We start from the raw sequence: 16,038 nt of genomic DNA, 5'->3' as shown, positions 1-16,038 counted from the left end.
ACAAAAATCATGCAGTTATCTTGACAATTTTAACTTTGACAGCAGAAAATTTAATTTCTGGAAGTAAGAATAATTACATAAACTTAATCTTTTTTAATATTTTATTTTAATGAGTGACACAAACTTATTTGATATGTTATACAGAATTCCTATTCTCTTTATTATCAATTTTAGCATCAGAGACTCTTTAATTTTGTTATTGAATCGCGTGTTTCCTTTAAGGAATCACATCCAGTAAGAACTACCAATTTCCAATTAAAAAAATCGAGTTTTGGGTTCTGACATTTTCTGTAAGTATAACATCTGGAGAATATTTCTTGAAAGTTAAACCGATTAAGGGCCAATTGTTCCAATCTCTTGGTAAGCTACCTGACAGTTAAATCATATATCTGTCTTCGTTTTTTCTTCAAATTAGACAGAGACAGACACATATTTTATAGAGATTTAACTATTAGGTAGCTTACCAAGAGGTTGGAAAAATCGACCCTAAAAAAATTGACGGAGTTATAGGTGTTTAAAGTATGCTTTGGAACAGGTATAATGCAGCAGTGCCACACGGAACACAAGCTGCCCTTTTCTATCTTATTTATGGGTCATATATTATATACTGTTAAGATATACTTGTATTAGGAAAGGTTCCCTGTGCATTTGTAGTGGTAAATACAAAGAGTTTTCGGGTTTAGGGTGAACGAAGTCCAAATACCGTTACATATATATTATAGCAGTTGACATCGAGCTGTGCGATAGAACGTTCGTTTCTAATATAATATATAATATTTAATATATTACTTATTATACATATAATGATTATTAATTATTGCAATAATTCTTTGATTTCGAATTTACTATGAATCGACAAAAAGATTCCAGAGAGTTACGAGAGACGAAAAATGTTCAGAAATCAAGAGTATGAAAAAGAAAATAGCACGCTTTTGCAAGCGGCGAACTTGTCTCTCATAAATACGATTACAATGCTTTATCTGAAAATATTTTGAATATTATTAAACCAATATATTTTGAATACTATTAGACCAATATACGAGGATCTTAAAGTAGAATTATTAGAAAGATGACTGTTTTAATCAAAATAGCAATGAGACCAATTATAATCAACTGATATGGAAAATCAGTCCAAAAAGTATACCAAATGGATTGCATATCGTTGAACTTACTGCGCACATTTCTACCTGCGTGTTTAACGATGATTCCTGAGCATTATTACAAATGTTCGAGACCATGAGGATATACAATAGCCCAAAGATCCATTTATATATTGGCGACAGAAGATGCAGTCTGCATTAAGACGGTCGACCGCTGAGCGTATCAGACTACCCGGGAAGGAAGAATGCTTTGTCGGCAGCACTAAATTGATGTTTTGGGGACTACAACTTCTTCAGAAAACTTACTATATGAGTCTGGAATAGATGACTTCCCAGACAGCATACATGTCTAAAACTGGGACATAAAATATTTTTAAGACGTCGAGATATAAGGTGTCTTTAAGTCGTCTTAAAGACGTCTTAAAGACATCTTACATCCCAATTTTGGACATCGTATTATCTAGGTTTATGCAAGTTAAAAATGAACATTTTATTTAGGCGTATACCTTGAAACTTTAAACGCATTTTTCTCAAAATCACATTTTCAAAATCGGTGACCAAGATATCTCGAAAACTACTGCATCGATTTATATCAAATTTTGCAAGCTTATTTTAGATATAAAAAGTAGTCCTTGAACAAAGAATTTTCGATGCATAGTTTTTTTTATTGATGGAAAACGAGCAATTTTTTTATCGAAAATCAAATCTAACTTTAAACGTCCGTCATTTTGTCCCAAATCAATATTTCGAAGAAATGTTCATTCAAGAACTAGATAGTTTAATATATTAAATAAATCGTTTTGAATTTTTTATTTCAGATACGAGTAGCAGTGGTCACTGCAAAACAACTTTTTTTAAAAAGTTAAAAAGGACTCCGAAAGAATGGCCATATCTTTTGTAAAGGTAATTAAGCTAAGAAAGATTTAAAGATATTTTTCTGATCCAACAAAGTAGAGTACTTCCTTAAACTCTATTTCAATAATGTGATATTTGATGTATTTAAAAAGAGTATAAACTTAAATCTTAGCTCAATCCTTTTGCATCTGAGAGACACATATACATATGTCCCACTTACAAAAAAGAACATAACTTTAACACATATATCTACTTTGATATGTTTTAAAAAGAAAAATTAAGTGTATATATAAAAAATAAGTATACTTGTAAATTCAATGTATTTGATAAAATTTAGTTATTTAAGCTTTTCAAAAAATTCAACTTTTAGCTAATTTATTGGCAACATCTCTTCAGACGTTTCTCTGTTTCGTTCAGTGAATTTATAAAAGAGAGAATCGCGTTTTGTTGGTAAATGGACACTGTTATATCTATAAAAATTATATAATAGTATAATTATATTGGCAACCATCAATAACATCAATAGTAGATTTTTACGTAAAAATACGTGTGTGTGAAATTCCTTGTAGACGCTAAGAGACTGTTATTTTAAATTTAAATTTGTACATTCTATTTGTAATTAGTGATCAGAAAAAACTTCAAGTTCATATTTTAAGTATAGGAGAGACCGGGGCTAGATGTCCTATATTTAAAAATTTCAAAGCTACAACTTTTCAGGCAATTAATTGTTGTAACTGGCTATATAAACATGATAAAGGCAACTTTTTTGTATGTATTAATGTCCACTACGATCTTGTTAACCGTATATTGTATTTTATAATAATCAAAATATGAACATACAGCAACATAGCTATCTTGCCTTGCCTACCAGGTTCAGTAGTGCAGGGTGAAGCCACATATAAAATATATATTCTGATTAGAAGTTCCAGAGTTTCCGTAAGAGATCGTAACAGCTCTCCTGCTTAATTATAAGTCAACTTTACCTTGTCCGCCAATATGCTCTATTTCAATCATTTAATAACTCAAAATTGCATTTATTACTAGAAACAGTAATCATACTTACAAGAAATTTCATTCTAGCTAGTAACATATCGCTTAATTTTATTCAGTCACGATGGAAAATATTAATAGAAAATTTCGAGAAGCTTGAAAATTTGCTTTTCTATTATCAAATCAGTTTTTCCTATTTCTTATAACTGTATTACCTCAATTTTAATGAAATTCAGAGAAAAGTATTTATATTCTAAAAGATCTTTTTGCAATTTTGTACCCATTATCTTTTTCAAGATAAGTACTAAAAAAATGTACATGAGCAACATACGCCTGAGGCCATATAGCCCCGGTCTCCTCTATTAATATTTAAGCTTTTCACAGGTGTCATTTTGAATTGAAATTTTGATAGGTAATTTTAGAATTAGCATTCCCAAAAACTTTTATAATTGTTTCAATGTGAAACATATTTTCTGAGAAAGACCGAAGTACAAAAGAGTTAAACTACTATTGAAAAAGTTAACTCTTAGAGGCGATTTTTCAGTAGCAGTTTAAACTTGGATTCAAGTTCTATTATAACAATACGTTTGTTTTGTTTAAACAGAGTTTAAGTGGAAATCTAAGTTTAAATTATCAATGAAAAAAATCGATCCTAAATGACTGATATTAATCGGTAGTGTGCCGATAATAATAGAATAAGAATATCGTGAAAACAAGAGAATTCTTGAGACACAAATTAAGTGCAATAACCTTTCAGAGCTTCCATCGTATCCACGACAATCTTTTTTCTATTTCCATACTCACCATGGAAGACCTGTGTTTAACCCTTTATCCTTCCCTCTATCCTAGTGCAATTGCGTGCTGCTTCGTCACGGTATCGCAACTTGGGGAGGAATTAGAGATCCGTGACCAATTATTCATTCGTCAGCTGGGTAGCTTTCCGCGCTGGGAAGAGTTTTTAGCAGCGTGCCAAGGTGAACTTGTCGAAATTCACTGCATTACCGGAGATCTTTTCCGTCAGGGAAGTTTATTTCGGAAATAATTACAGGATGCGCGCTACTATCTAGCTCTTGATGTCCCACGTGTAGTTTCGCATTCATAATAGCGAGCATAGATCGATATCGTGCGGTACGTGAATAAGGGAAACGACGCCAAGCACGCGAAATCTTTTAGCGAGTTTAAAACATTCATCGAAGTACCCGTCGCGTAGAGACTCGCACGAAAGTAAGTGCGAATCGCGCAGGTGCAAATCTTATAGGCTTCCCGCGCCGACAAGCCACCGACGATCCCGCGAGCGTCCGTAATCCCCAGGATTAAAGAAACACGACGTTCCATCGTGACTGATCTGATCATCTTGACGCGCTCAAGGAACGACACATCTATTAATCTATCAATCTATTTCGATCGTTTGTCAGTCTTCGATTCAACGTGGGATAAAATTTTATATTCAATTTTAATTAAAGTATTTTAATATTGTTTTCTTTATCAATTTTTTCTAATTGTTCTTTTCAATAAACGCCTAATTTCAGAAAATACTACAATTTGTTATCAATATTCCTTACTAGGTTTGAAATGATTACAAGTTTGTATTACATATTGTACGACTAAATTATGTAAATAACTACGGATTATTTCATAGAAATAAACTTTACAAAATAAATTTTCAAACTTGTTAAATTTTCATACTTTTCTTAGTGTACAAGTAATATATAACCCACTATTTCCTATATAAAAATTTACTTTTACATGCAAAATATATCTTATAATAGAATGTGATATAACGTATGAGAGATATATCCGTCATTATTTATAATTTAGTCGTACAATATGTAATACAAACCTATAATCATTTTAAACATATAAGGAATATTGAACATATTTCCTGAAATTGGGTACTTATTGAAAGGAACAATTAGAGAAAATGAATAAGAAAAGTCAAAATTATTCTAATAATTTTCACACCTCTATACAATCAATCTATCAATCCATTTTGATCGTTTGTCAGTCTTCGATTCAACGTGGGATAAAATTTTATATTCAATTTCAATTGAAGTATTTTAATTGGAGTAATTTTGTTTTCTTTATCAATTTTCTCTAATTGTTCTTTTCAATAAACGCCTAATTTTAGAAAATACTACAATTTGTTATCAATATTCCTTACTAGGTTTGAAATGATTACAAGTTTGTATTACATATTGTACGACTAAATTATGTAAATAACTACGGATTATTTTATAGAAATAAACTTTACAAAATAAATTTTCAAACTTGTTAAATTTTCATACTGTTCTTAGTGTACAAGTAATATATAACCCACTATTTCCTATATAAAAATTTACTTTTACGCGCAAAATATATCTTATAATAGAATGTGATATAACATATAAGAGATATATCCGTCATTATTTATAATTTAGTCGTATAATATGTAATACAAACCTATAATCATTTTAAACATATAAGGAATATTGATAACAAATTGAACATATTTCCTGAAATTGGGTACTTATTGAAAGGAACAATTAGAGAAAATGAATAAAAAAAGTCAAAATTATTCTAATAATTTTCATACCTCTGTACAATCAATCTATCAATCCATTTCGATCGTTTGTCAGTCTTCGATTCAACGTGGGATAAGTAAAAATGGTGTCGGACAAGTCGTTCGCGAGTGTCATCCGCGTGAACATGGCCCTGCTGCGGTTTTCTGGTGTGGTGCCCTGTGAAGGAGACGCGAAGAACGTTCAGCGGTTGCGAAATTTGCAAAACGTGCTGAGCGTGGTCGCTTACAGTTGCATATTGACGTACTCGGTCGTGTATACTCTCGAGTTCATCCTGTACACCGTCCACCTCGACACCTGGATGGAGTCGTTCGCGATGATACTGTCCATCGTGGGTGGACAGATGCGATTCACGATTCTCTTATTGTTCCGAAGCAGATTCCACCGATTGCTAAACCTGTCCGAGGAGCTCTGGCTGACGCTGAGCGCGAGCGAGCAGAGGTGCGTGCGCGATCGCGTGAGGGCGACGCGACGTCTCACCTATTACTATTTGTTCGGCTGCGCCTTCACGATCTTCTTCTACGCTGTGGCGAGTCTGTTTATAGGACAACACAGTGATTCGGCGAACATCACTGTTATTAGGACCTTGCCCTACGCATGTCCGTTTGAGGTTCACCGTACACCTTATTACGAGATAATGTACGCCATGCAGTTGTGCAGTATGACGAACGTCGGCCTCACCTGCGCCGCTGCGGACACCATCGGTCCAGTGCTCGTCTTGACTATGAGCGGCCACTTCAAGGTCCTAAATTCGCGAATTCAACGTCTGTGCGAGAGCGACCCCGCAGTATGCAAACTGCAAAGGACGGAGAAGGCATGTCAAGCTGGCAGGGGGTTCCTCGAGGTAACGAATGAAGAAGAAGGTGCGTTGAGAAGTAATCGCACGGTGATTGATCTTGAAGCTTGCGTACGTTATCATCAAACTATGTTTGAGTAAGTGTGTATGGACCACGAAAGACAATTTCAGGCTTCCGTATACAATCCAATAGGGGAAACCGGGGCTAAATGACCTCAGGGGTATGTTGTTTATGTACTTCTCTTGGTATTTATCTTAACCCCTTGAGTGCGTATGACACATATACGTGATGAGCGAGATGGGCCCGCAGTGCGTATGACATGTATAGAGAGAACGATTTGGTTGAATCAAATAAACACTTTTTTAGAATAGTCCAAACGAATTTTTTGATTGATCGACCAAAATTTTGTTTGACGCAACAAAAATATTTATTTGCGGCTTAGTTCCAAAGAAATATTTTTGTTGTGTCAACCAAATAATTTGTTTGGACTATTCCAAAGAAATATTTATTTGATTCAATAAATCGTTTTCTCTGTGTAGGTGTCATGAAATTTTTAAAATTTGTTTAATATAAATGCCTACATATATCAGTAAATTAGTATTATTTATCATATTTATGTTGTAAAGAAAGAAAAAAATTATCAATTATATTTTATTTATATATTTGATTGAAACAAATTATGTATATTTGCATCATTATATTAGACAACAATTTACAAATTTTGTTCAATTACATAAGTACGAATAGTTATTTTTATGTATTTTTGCTTGCTGAGCACGCATTTGTTGTTCAAATTTAGCTACTACGTTACAATTTTGGAAAAGTTTCCATCATGCGGTCTACCATACTAGATCCGTCATTTTGAATTTATCAATTTTAACAACAGATTCTTATTCAGCGACCTCGAAAACCTTTTATGTGTATGTTTGTTACATTTCACTTATTATTTAATGCTGCGTACTTTGGGCCCACTTAGGGCTCAAAGTAGGTCTCCGCATTCAAGGGGTTAAAAGGAATAGTGGATACAAAATGGCGAAATGGTTATTAGAACATATATTCTCTGAATTTTATTAAAACCGGAATAATATTACAGTAAAGAAATAGACAAAAACTATTAGTAATAGTAAATTTTTTCTCTTGTGTCTCTTTGTATTAATATTCGTGACTGAATCAAATTAAGAGGTGTGTTATTAGCTAGAATGAAATTTCTTGAAAGTATATGATATACTATTTTTGGTAATAAATACAATTTTTATTCATAAAATGATCGAAATAGAGCATATGGGCGGATGAGGTAAAGTTGGCCCATAATTAATCAGTTAGCTGTGTATGACGAATATATTTGTCATGCAACACAATTTAGGTACACACTTTTAAAAGAGGGCAACACAGCTAACTGGTTAAGGGCTGGCAGGAGTAGAGACCCTATAGTAAGAGTCTGGACAGTCTTTCTAGTTCGACAAAACATGGCGTCGTAAAACAAAAACAGTGATGATATGACATAGATAGATGTGATTCAAAGAAAAAAAATCTTGTGAATCTTATATTAAATAATAAAATATCAAACAAGTAAAACAGGTAATTTATAATATAATATTGTAATGAAGTAAAATATATAGAAAAAAAGTATTATAAATGCATGCTGTTATAAAAATCAATTCCTAACCTTTAATACTGTATTTTATATTTACAAGTTGCATACAATTTTATAGAAAATGCCTGGCTGCTGCGTACCTAATTTTTTTAGTAGTACGGAGAAAGGTTTTTCGATGAGATTTCAATTTCGCATAAAACTTAATTGCAAGAAAGGGCGATTAAAAAATAAAATTTTCAGTAGTAAAACTATGGCGATGCATTCTACTATTAAATGACATTATATTATTTTGTATTGCATTTTTATGTAAATAAAACTGTTAACATCAAATTTGTTTCCTTATTTTAATCAATTCTTCTATTCTTACTAGTTGAATAATACCGCACATCCAGTATAATTTCCGAACACCTTATTGGTTCCGCCATATTTTGTCGACACCAATAAAATACAAGACAAGACTGTCCAGATTTTTACTATAGGGTCTCTAGGCAAGAGGACTGTGAAGAGACCTTTCGCAGAGACTCTGGGAATAATCAGGATGTATATGGTCTTCTTTATCCTGCGCTACTGAACCTAGTACCAAGACAAAATGACTATTGCTATATGTTCGTATTTTGATTATTACAAAACAAAATATATGATTAACCGGGTTGTAATAGATATTAATACAAAGAAGAAGATTGCTTCTATCATATATATACAATACATACAACAAGTTACAACAGTTAGTTGCCTTAGAAAATGTAACTTCGAAATTTTAAAATATAGACCATTTAGCTCCGGTTTCTCCTATTTGTTGAAACATGCTGTTTCCGGGGTACTTTGAACTATCATAACTTTGTTGACAATTTAATCTTTTTTGGGAAAAAAGAGAAGATATATTATTAATCAATAAATTATTTAGATGTTATCATAATCGACTTTAGAAATAATTTCTCAAATCAAAGTTATTAAAATAAATGTGTTTAAGAAAAAATATTATTCTGTAAGGTAAATTTCGGCAGGCTATTGTAGCTGCAATTTTTGGGAAAATATAAATCGGCTATGATATCATCTAAAGAATTTATTGCATGTTAAGAATATATTTTTGTTTGTCATTCATAAATTTTTATAAGAGATTATCAAGCTTTCTATGAAGAAAAAGAAGTTTCACAGAAACAGTTGCTGTTCTATTATTTCGTTTTTCATTTTCTTATTTATACAATATTTTCATTAATATGTAATGTAGACTTATATCACATATTTCATAACAGAATATTAATAATTAAAATGTTACGAAGTATTTTGAATTTTGATTAAGATTTTGAAAACTTTTTAAACGATGCAACAAGTCTCCTGTCTCGCACATTTTATTTGATTGACTTTTTTAACGAACAAATAACATTGTGCAAATAGATTTCACAGAGAAGTCGGAAAGCTAACTGGTGGTATCTTCCTAATGCAATTGATCCCCAGTACGTACAACATTTCCCTTGTAGGATTTAAATTAGCGGGGGTAAGGAAAATCAAGAATTGTCAATGTGTCATTTATTATCACTTAATTAATTGTAGCTATTATGAGAAAACATGGAAACTAAATTTATTTATATTCCAAGTAAATCCTACAAATATGTTATTATTTGTATAACGATTGTAGGATGATCCGGATAAATTTAAGTATATATCACAAGTGGCAATCGCAGTAATCCAACTGTTTTTGTGTAACTGGCCCGCAGACGTTCTGCGCACCGAGGTACGTAAGCTTTCTTTGAATGCAGTTTTTAGCAATTCTAGCTAAAAACATGAATAAAACAATTAAAAAGCACTTGGACTTTTTAGTTTCAGATTATTTAAAGTTTTAAAAAAGCTTGCAAAACTTTGGAAAAATCTTTGAAACTTTTAAAGTGAACAATCTTTCTCTTTGTATTGTTATATCTACACACTATATAGTTATATTAATTATATCTATATCATATTATAGAAGAAAATATTGTAGTAAAAATTACATTAAGCGTAGTATTATAACTTTCTCGACTTTATTTAATCAAATAATATTTAAAAAAATAACAATAAGATGTTTCTCGGTGATTTCTTCTCTGATTAAGAAAAACATTAAATTTAATAATTTATAATTATTCCGTGTATTATGAGAAAAGAAAATGCGTTTATCCAGAAAGAAATATAATCTCATTCTTAGAGAAATCCTCTTACGTTGTAGCTTCAAGAGAATCTTTCCAAATCGAAAAGGAAAACATTCTAAGCACACAATATTCTTAAAGTTAGAAGACTTTCGTTTTTTATTTACAGTATATGCTTCGTTTGTCGCGTATCGTGTGTAAGAGGATATTCTATAAGTGAACATATTAAACATATTCAACACATTTTAAACTAAAAAAAAATTAAAATAACATCTAATTGATTTTCGATTAATAGTCCACTTCATTAAAAAAAATGAAAGATTTTGTTTAGAATAAGACATTACAGGAAATAAAACAACCAGAATTATTTTTTTGTACAGTAATTTATAAGTAATTTAAGTAATTATAATAATTTTGTAGTAAATGTCAAATATTTCAAATTGGCAAATTTTCCAACAAATTTTATTGTTATTTTTACTACAATATTTTCTTCATGTATGTACAGAAAGTTTCGATCAGTCGTGCGTTTCTAGCTGATTGTTTTCCATGACTGTTGATACATTCAGTAAGCGGGATGTTCAAAACAGAAGTGACATTTTGACAGCTTAATGTTTCGTACATACGTGTTTTTATTAGAAGATCATCCACTCATATGTGATAGCGAATAGTTTGGGGAGACTCTTTGTGTGTATATAAATTTATTATAATTTTATATATTAACTTCTTTTAATATTAATTTTATATATTAACTTATTTTTCTTAACATTCTTATTCTTCTTCTGCTTACTTCTGATTGCGTGAAAGCTTATTGTAATGAATTCAAAAGAAGAATTTATTCTTTTTACAAGAATAATAAACAAAATTTTATTGAACAGTTGATCCGTCTCTATGCAATAAGTAAACTGAATTTTTTTGTTTTAATTTAATGTTCTTGACTGCTAAACTTACTAGGATTTAGAATGTATTTGGAACAAGTTTGATGTTTGTGATGAGCTACAGATTATAATATATTTGCAGATATATAAACCTATGAAATACTTAAAACAAGTAACGTTTATTTGAATATACAATATGTATTTTTTTGAGTATAGATGAGTTACTAACTTCACTAGGAAAAGTTCAAATTGGTTTGCTCTCGACTATACACGCAGCTTTATTAATACTCAAAACACACACACATTTACTAGATTTAGAATTACTACATATTTTGGACTAGCTGTGTTTCTTTCTACAAATGCATTCATCGTAACTGTAGAGTATCCAAGGAATCGGAAACGAAAGCAGCTGCGATAGCTTGACAATTTGAAGTTTAGTTCATGTAAGTTAATGTTTTTCGTCCGCTCATATGTTATGTGTAATTAAGCAGGAGAATGATATACTCTTCCAATCCCACTATTCTTCTCGTTTATATAACGATTCTTGGAAGATCTATCTACTATTTATAGGGTACAGCGGGGTAAATTGAATAGCGGGGGAATTTGAATAATATTAAGCGTTTGCGACAATTTTAGAAAAATTTGATATATAGCATAAAAATATGAATATATAGCATGCTAATTTCAAACATAAAACAAGGCGTCTCATATTTTTCTGAAATTGTTGCAAACGCTTAATATTATCCAAATTCTCCCGCTATTCAATTTACCCCGCTATACCTACCCTATGCCAATATTCAGGAGATTAATGTATATATTAACACGACGTGATGAAAATTGCAAAAATAAACAGATTCACTAAGTATTGATCACTGAAATTGTAAATCTTCTAGTAAATTCATTCACTTTTGTCATTTTCACCAAGTTCTGTCAGTACACAATTGACCCCCAAATATCCTAAATATACTTTCACTATATCGCTTTTCGATTGATTATTTGTAATACATGAGTGGACAAAAAATTTCTTATAAACGAACTCAAATTATCAAACTTTCATGACTGCTTTCGAACATTATTCCTGATTCTTCGGATACTCAACAACTCATAGAAAGAGACATGGCTAAGTAAAAAATACCTAAAATAATAATAACCTAAAATATGGATAATATTAAGCGTTTGCAACAATTTCAGAAAAATATGAGACGCCTTATTTTATGTTTGAAATTAGCATGCTATATATTCATATTTTTATGCTATATATCAAATTTTTCTAAAATTGTCGCAAACGCTTAATATTATTCAAAATAAAAATACCTAATAATAATAATTCTATATTATCAAATATTTTTGAATACATACGTTTTCTAGTAAATGTATGTTCGGGCATTAATGAAGTCACGTCTACATTTGACTACTATACGTTCGTTCATAATGTGTATGCATGAATGTTTATTTTTCAGAGCGAGGCTATAGCGAAAGCGTCATACTTTACATCGTGGTATCATTTCCCGTACCGACTAAAGAGATCTCTAAATATTATTACGATAAGATCTCAGAAACCGGCGCAGTTATCTGCTTACTTCATACCGTTATCATTGGAAACTTTTGCATCGGTATGTGTATCTTCTTACACACGGGAATCAGTCATCAAATAATGGACACGTTATAAACGATAAGATATCATGTTTTAGATGGTGTCATCCGCAGTATCCTTCTTTACCATGATGCGCAGTATAAATTGATGTTAGACTTTATCGACCTAAGACTCAGTATTTTTACACCTTGCAATAAAGCTCGCGCGTCATTGTTACAGCGTTGATGTTTACGAAAGTTGTATTAAAGATAGCTGAATGTAAAAATAAGCAAACGAAAGCGACAAACTTTCAAGTGGTCTTTCTATCGACGTTTCATCACCCTGCACTGAGAGAAAAAAATAGTTGGAATAACTATAATCTTACTATATTTTATAGTTCGTTTTGGCCTCAAACATATATTTATAGTTCATTTAAACACGAAGATATAGCAGAATGAACACACATTTATAGTCACCATCTTATTACTCTATGTGTACAGTAAAGCACGCTTTGGGAATACAGTTACATGTACCCATATTTTCCAAATATTCCAATTGTATTGACTATATAAAATAGTTAATTTCTCTTACCATTTAATATTTGCTACCTTACTATGTTTTTTATTTCAAATAATTATAATTCTTGGTAAAAGTTTTACATGAGTCAGTTATACCCTTATAGAAATATCATACTAAGAATCATTGATAATTACTTATTATCCAGTGTTTTTAATACTGAAAATAAGTAATTATCAATGATTCTTAGTATGATATTTCTATAAGGATACTATGCTTATATTGTAAATATTATAAACATTATGGTGACATTTACTATAAAAAAGATATTCCTAACTATAATCTTTTTACTATGCCATTATAGTTCCAAATATCATACATTTTTCTCTCAGTGTGGAAGTTATTTGTGAAGGATTACATATCGGGAGTACAGTGGACTGTATTTCTGAGGAAGTTCTTTAAAAGACTGCTATTAATTCATATTTAACGACTATGCGTTATTGTGGAAGAAAGAATCAAATACATGACGAGAGCAGAAATGGAGAACTCATTAGCCTTGACGGGCTCTTTCCCGGATTAGCTTTGAACGGTATTCGTAACGTTGACAACGTTGGAAGATTTAGCTCTCGGAGACACTCCGCAGCTCTGCTACGATTGCTTAAAGTAACGAGGCAGGCGTTAACCTCCGTGGAAACTAATCCAAAGAAAATGTCGGGGAGAGAAAGGCTTTCGATGTAACTCTTGGCTTAAGCCGGGCATCGATCATTTTCTTTTTCCGTTGCACCCTCGGCTCGTACGTGTCGAGAGTTGCTAGCCCGTCGCATTTCGAGAAACACGGTTAACAGAGCGCTGTCCATCTCAAGGGAGCCATTGAATAAAGAATATCAGGAAGGAGCATGTTGTGATATATCGTGGATAATCGATTGTGTTGCATTGGTTCAGTTTGATGACGTGAATTACGTCATAAGTGATATTAGCGGAAACACAGTCCCTTATAGAAATATCATACTAAGAATCATTGATAATTACTTATTATCCAGTATTTTTAATACTGAAAATAAGTAATTATCAATGATTCTTAGTATGATATTTCTGGGGGTCTGGCAGTATACTTTAAACATCTTGGAAGTATATAGCAAATGAATATTTATTTTAAAAGAATAATCGAAAAATTGTATTTATATTTTGCTAATGTTGGTGAGAGAAATAAAATTAGTCACTTGTAATTATTTTCTCTTCAATACGTTTACGCACCTTTGTCTATTCGATTAAATTAAACAATATTACGTCATAACATTTACTTCGATTCCACAGTATCGATAGTCGCATTTAGTTCACTTTCACTACGTCACATCCTTCGCACTTCTAACAAAGAATTTTCTCTTTATGCTCCTTCCTGGTATTCTTTATTCTATGATGGAAGCTTCGAAGAAAGCTATGTATGGCATGAATTACGAATCCGAGGCTGAATACTACCGAAGCTCGAAAGTGACCTTAAGGCCATATGATAAAATATATAACAAGGGAATGATGTTGCGACATCTGTCGAAACTGCTCGAGGGTTTGAAATATCCTAGCCGTAACTGTAGAAATAAATTTACTCGACTTGCAATAAACAAGCATTTCTACACAGATATGTCGAGTTTTTAGCAGAATTTATATTGCTGTACTAGCTTGTTCATATTACGAGTATTTCTTTAACAATAAAGTAGCGAGATTTATAATACAGACAAACCTAATACAGATTGACGGATAATTAGAAATTCACGAAACTTGATAGAAATTTAATGCAATTTTCGAGCAATTACCGGGCTAAGTGTTGCTGTGTTCACTTTTGTCTAGTGGCTAAAGAGTAAAACTACTTAGAATCTCAATTAAGACTTAACGATTTTCCTGCAATTACTGTACAAGAGATACACAAAATCTAAACTCATTTACTGAACCAAAATGTAACAGAAAATGGGCAAAAACTATTCCACTGATTAATAATCAAGCCTACTGCTCATAAAATGAACATATTTGCTTTAGCAGTATTTTACTTTATTATTTTATGTATTTTATGCATGCTTTCTAATTGAAAATTTTTAATGCTAACAAAAGTCATAATGCAGGAGAAATCTTTTTGCATCATATATATTTTCATGTTTTTCATCTTTTACATGACATTTTTCACGATTATCAAACGACATATGTCTTTTTATTAATTCTTGGAGTTGTATTATTTCATTATTCTGCATCTAAGCTATCATAACAGGTTCCATGTATATCATCATCATTAGAACAATCTAAAATGTTTCAATGAAATTCTGTTTTATTAACATATACCTCATTTGTCTTTTGTAAGATGATCAGATTTCCCAGCCTTGAATTCGGGACACTTCATAAATGTGTGAAGGACGGGAAGTGAGGGACGGGAGAAGGGCGGTAAAAAATCCGAAAATTATTTGACAATCATTGAAAATGATGATAAATCGGTGTCCCGAATAGAAAAAATTCGGGACAAAGGGTGAAAAATCGGGACGTCTGGTCACTTTATCTTTTGCTCACTTTCGTTTCTAACCTTGTTTGTTATTTCTGTCATAGGATACTTAATTTTGTCAAACGTCTTATTTCCTCCAATTTCTTTTTTCTTACTCTATACTTTTCTAAATAGTCACTCATTATTCATCTAATTTTAAACTCATTTTTAACAATATAAACAAATATGTTTAAAATTTTTCATATTTTCCAGACATTGTAATACGTCTACATTACAAAAACTAGATTACAATAATACTGCTGATACTATATCTTAAAAAGAACTGGTCCTCATATTATAGAATAAACTGCTTCAAACGAGTAAAACTCTGTCAAGTTCCCAGGAAAAAAAAGTTCAGATAAAAGCCAGATATAGATTTTGTTAAGATTTGATCAGATATAATCAGATATAATTCAGATATGATTCAGATCTGTCCATATATAATCACACATAATCATATATACAATTATGTATGATTATATATAGACAGATCTGAATCATATCTGAATTATATCTGATTATATCTGGTCAGATCTTGACAAAAT

General features: G+C 31.4%; 2 protein-coding genes across 3 annotated transcripts in view; one reads left to right on the top strand and one right to left on the bottom strand.

The window, feature by feature from the left end:
- Positions 1-4,166, bottom strand: part of LOC116844790 (alpha-1,6-mannosyl-glycoprotein 2-beta-N-acetylglucosaminyltransferase) — a 47,009-nt gene extending 42,843 nt beyond the window's left edge. The window contains exon 1 of one of the 2 annotated variants that reach the window (XM_032816831.1): positions 3,750-4,166. The gene's annotated coding sequence lies outside the window, so the exon portion shown is untranslated. Of the gene's footprint in view, positions 1-1,187; positions 1,467-3,749 lie in introns of those variants that run through there. The other variant, XM_032816829.1, reaches the window with a different exon arrangement.
- Positions 4,167-5,588: 1,422 nt separating this feature from the next.
- Positions 5,589-12,701, top strand: LOC116844769 (odorant receptor 49b-like). Its single transcript, XM_032816780.1, has 5 exons — positions 5,589-6,436; positions 9,290-9,389; positions 9,531-9,626; positions 12,347-12,499; positions 12,578-12,701. The coding sequence occupies exons 1-5, from the start codon at positions 5,589-5,591 to the stop codon at positions 12,626-12,628; spliced, it is 1,248 nt and encodes a 415-aa protein (XP_032672671.1). The 3' UTR covers positions 12,629-12,701.
- The last annotated feature ends 3,337 nt before the right edge of the window (positions 12,702-16,038 follow it).

Source organism: Odontomachus brunneus, unplaced genomic scaffold (genome assembly GCF_010583005.1).
Source record: "Odontomachus brunneus isolate Ranch 3 - 2012 unplaced genomic scaffold, Obru_v1 Obru_scaffold_046, whole genome shotgun sequence".
NCBI lineage: Eukaryota > Metazoa > Arthropoda > Insecta > Hymenoptera > Formicidae > Odontomachus > Odontomachus brunneus.
This window is presented reverse-complemented; position numbering and strand designations above follow the sequence as displayed.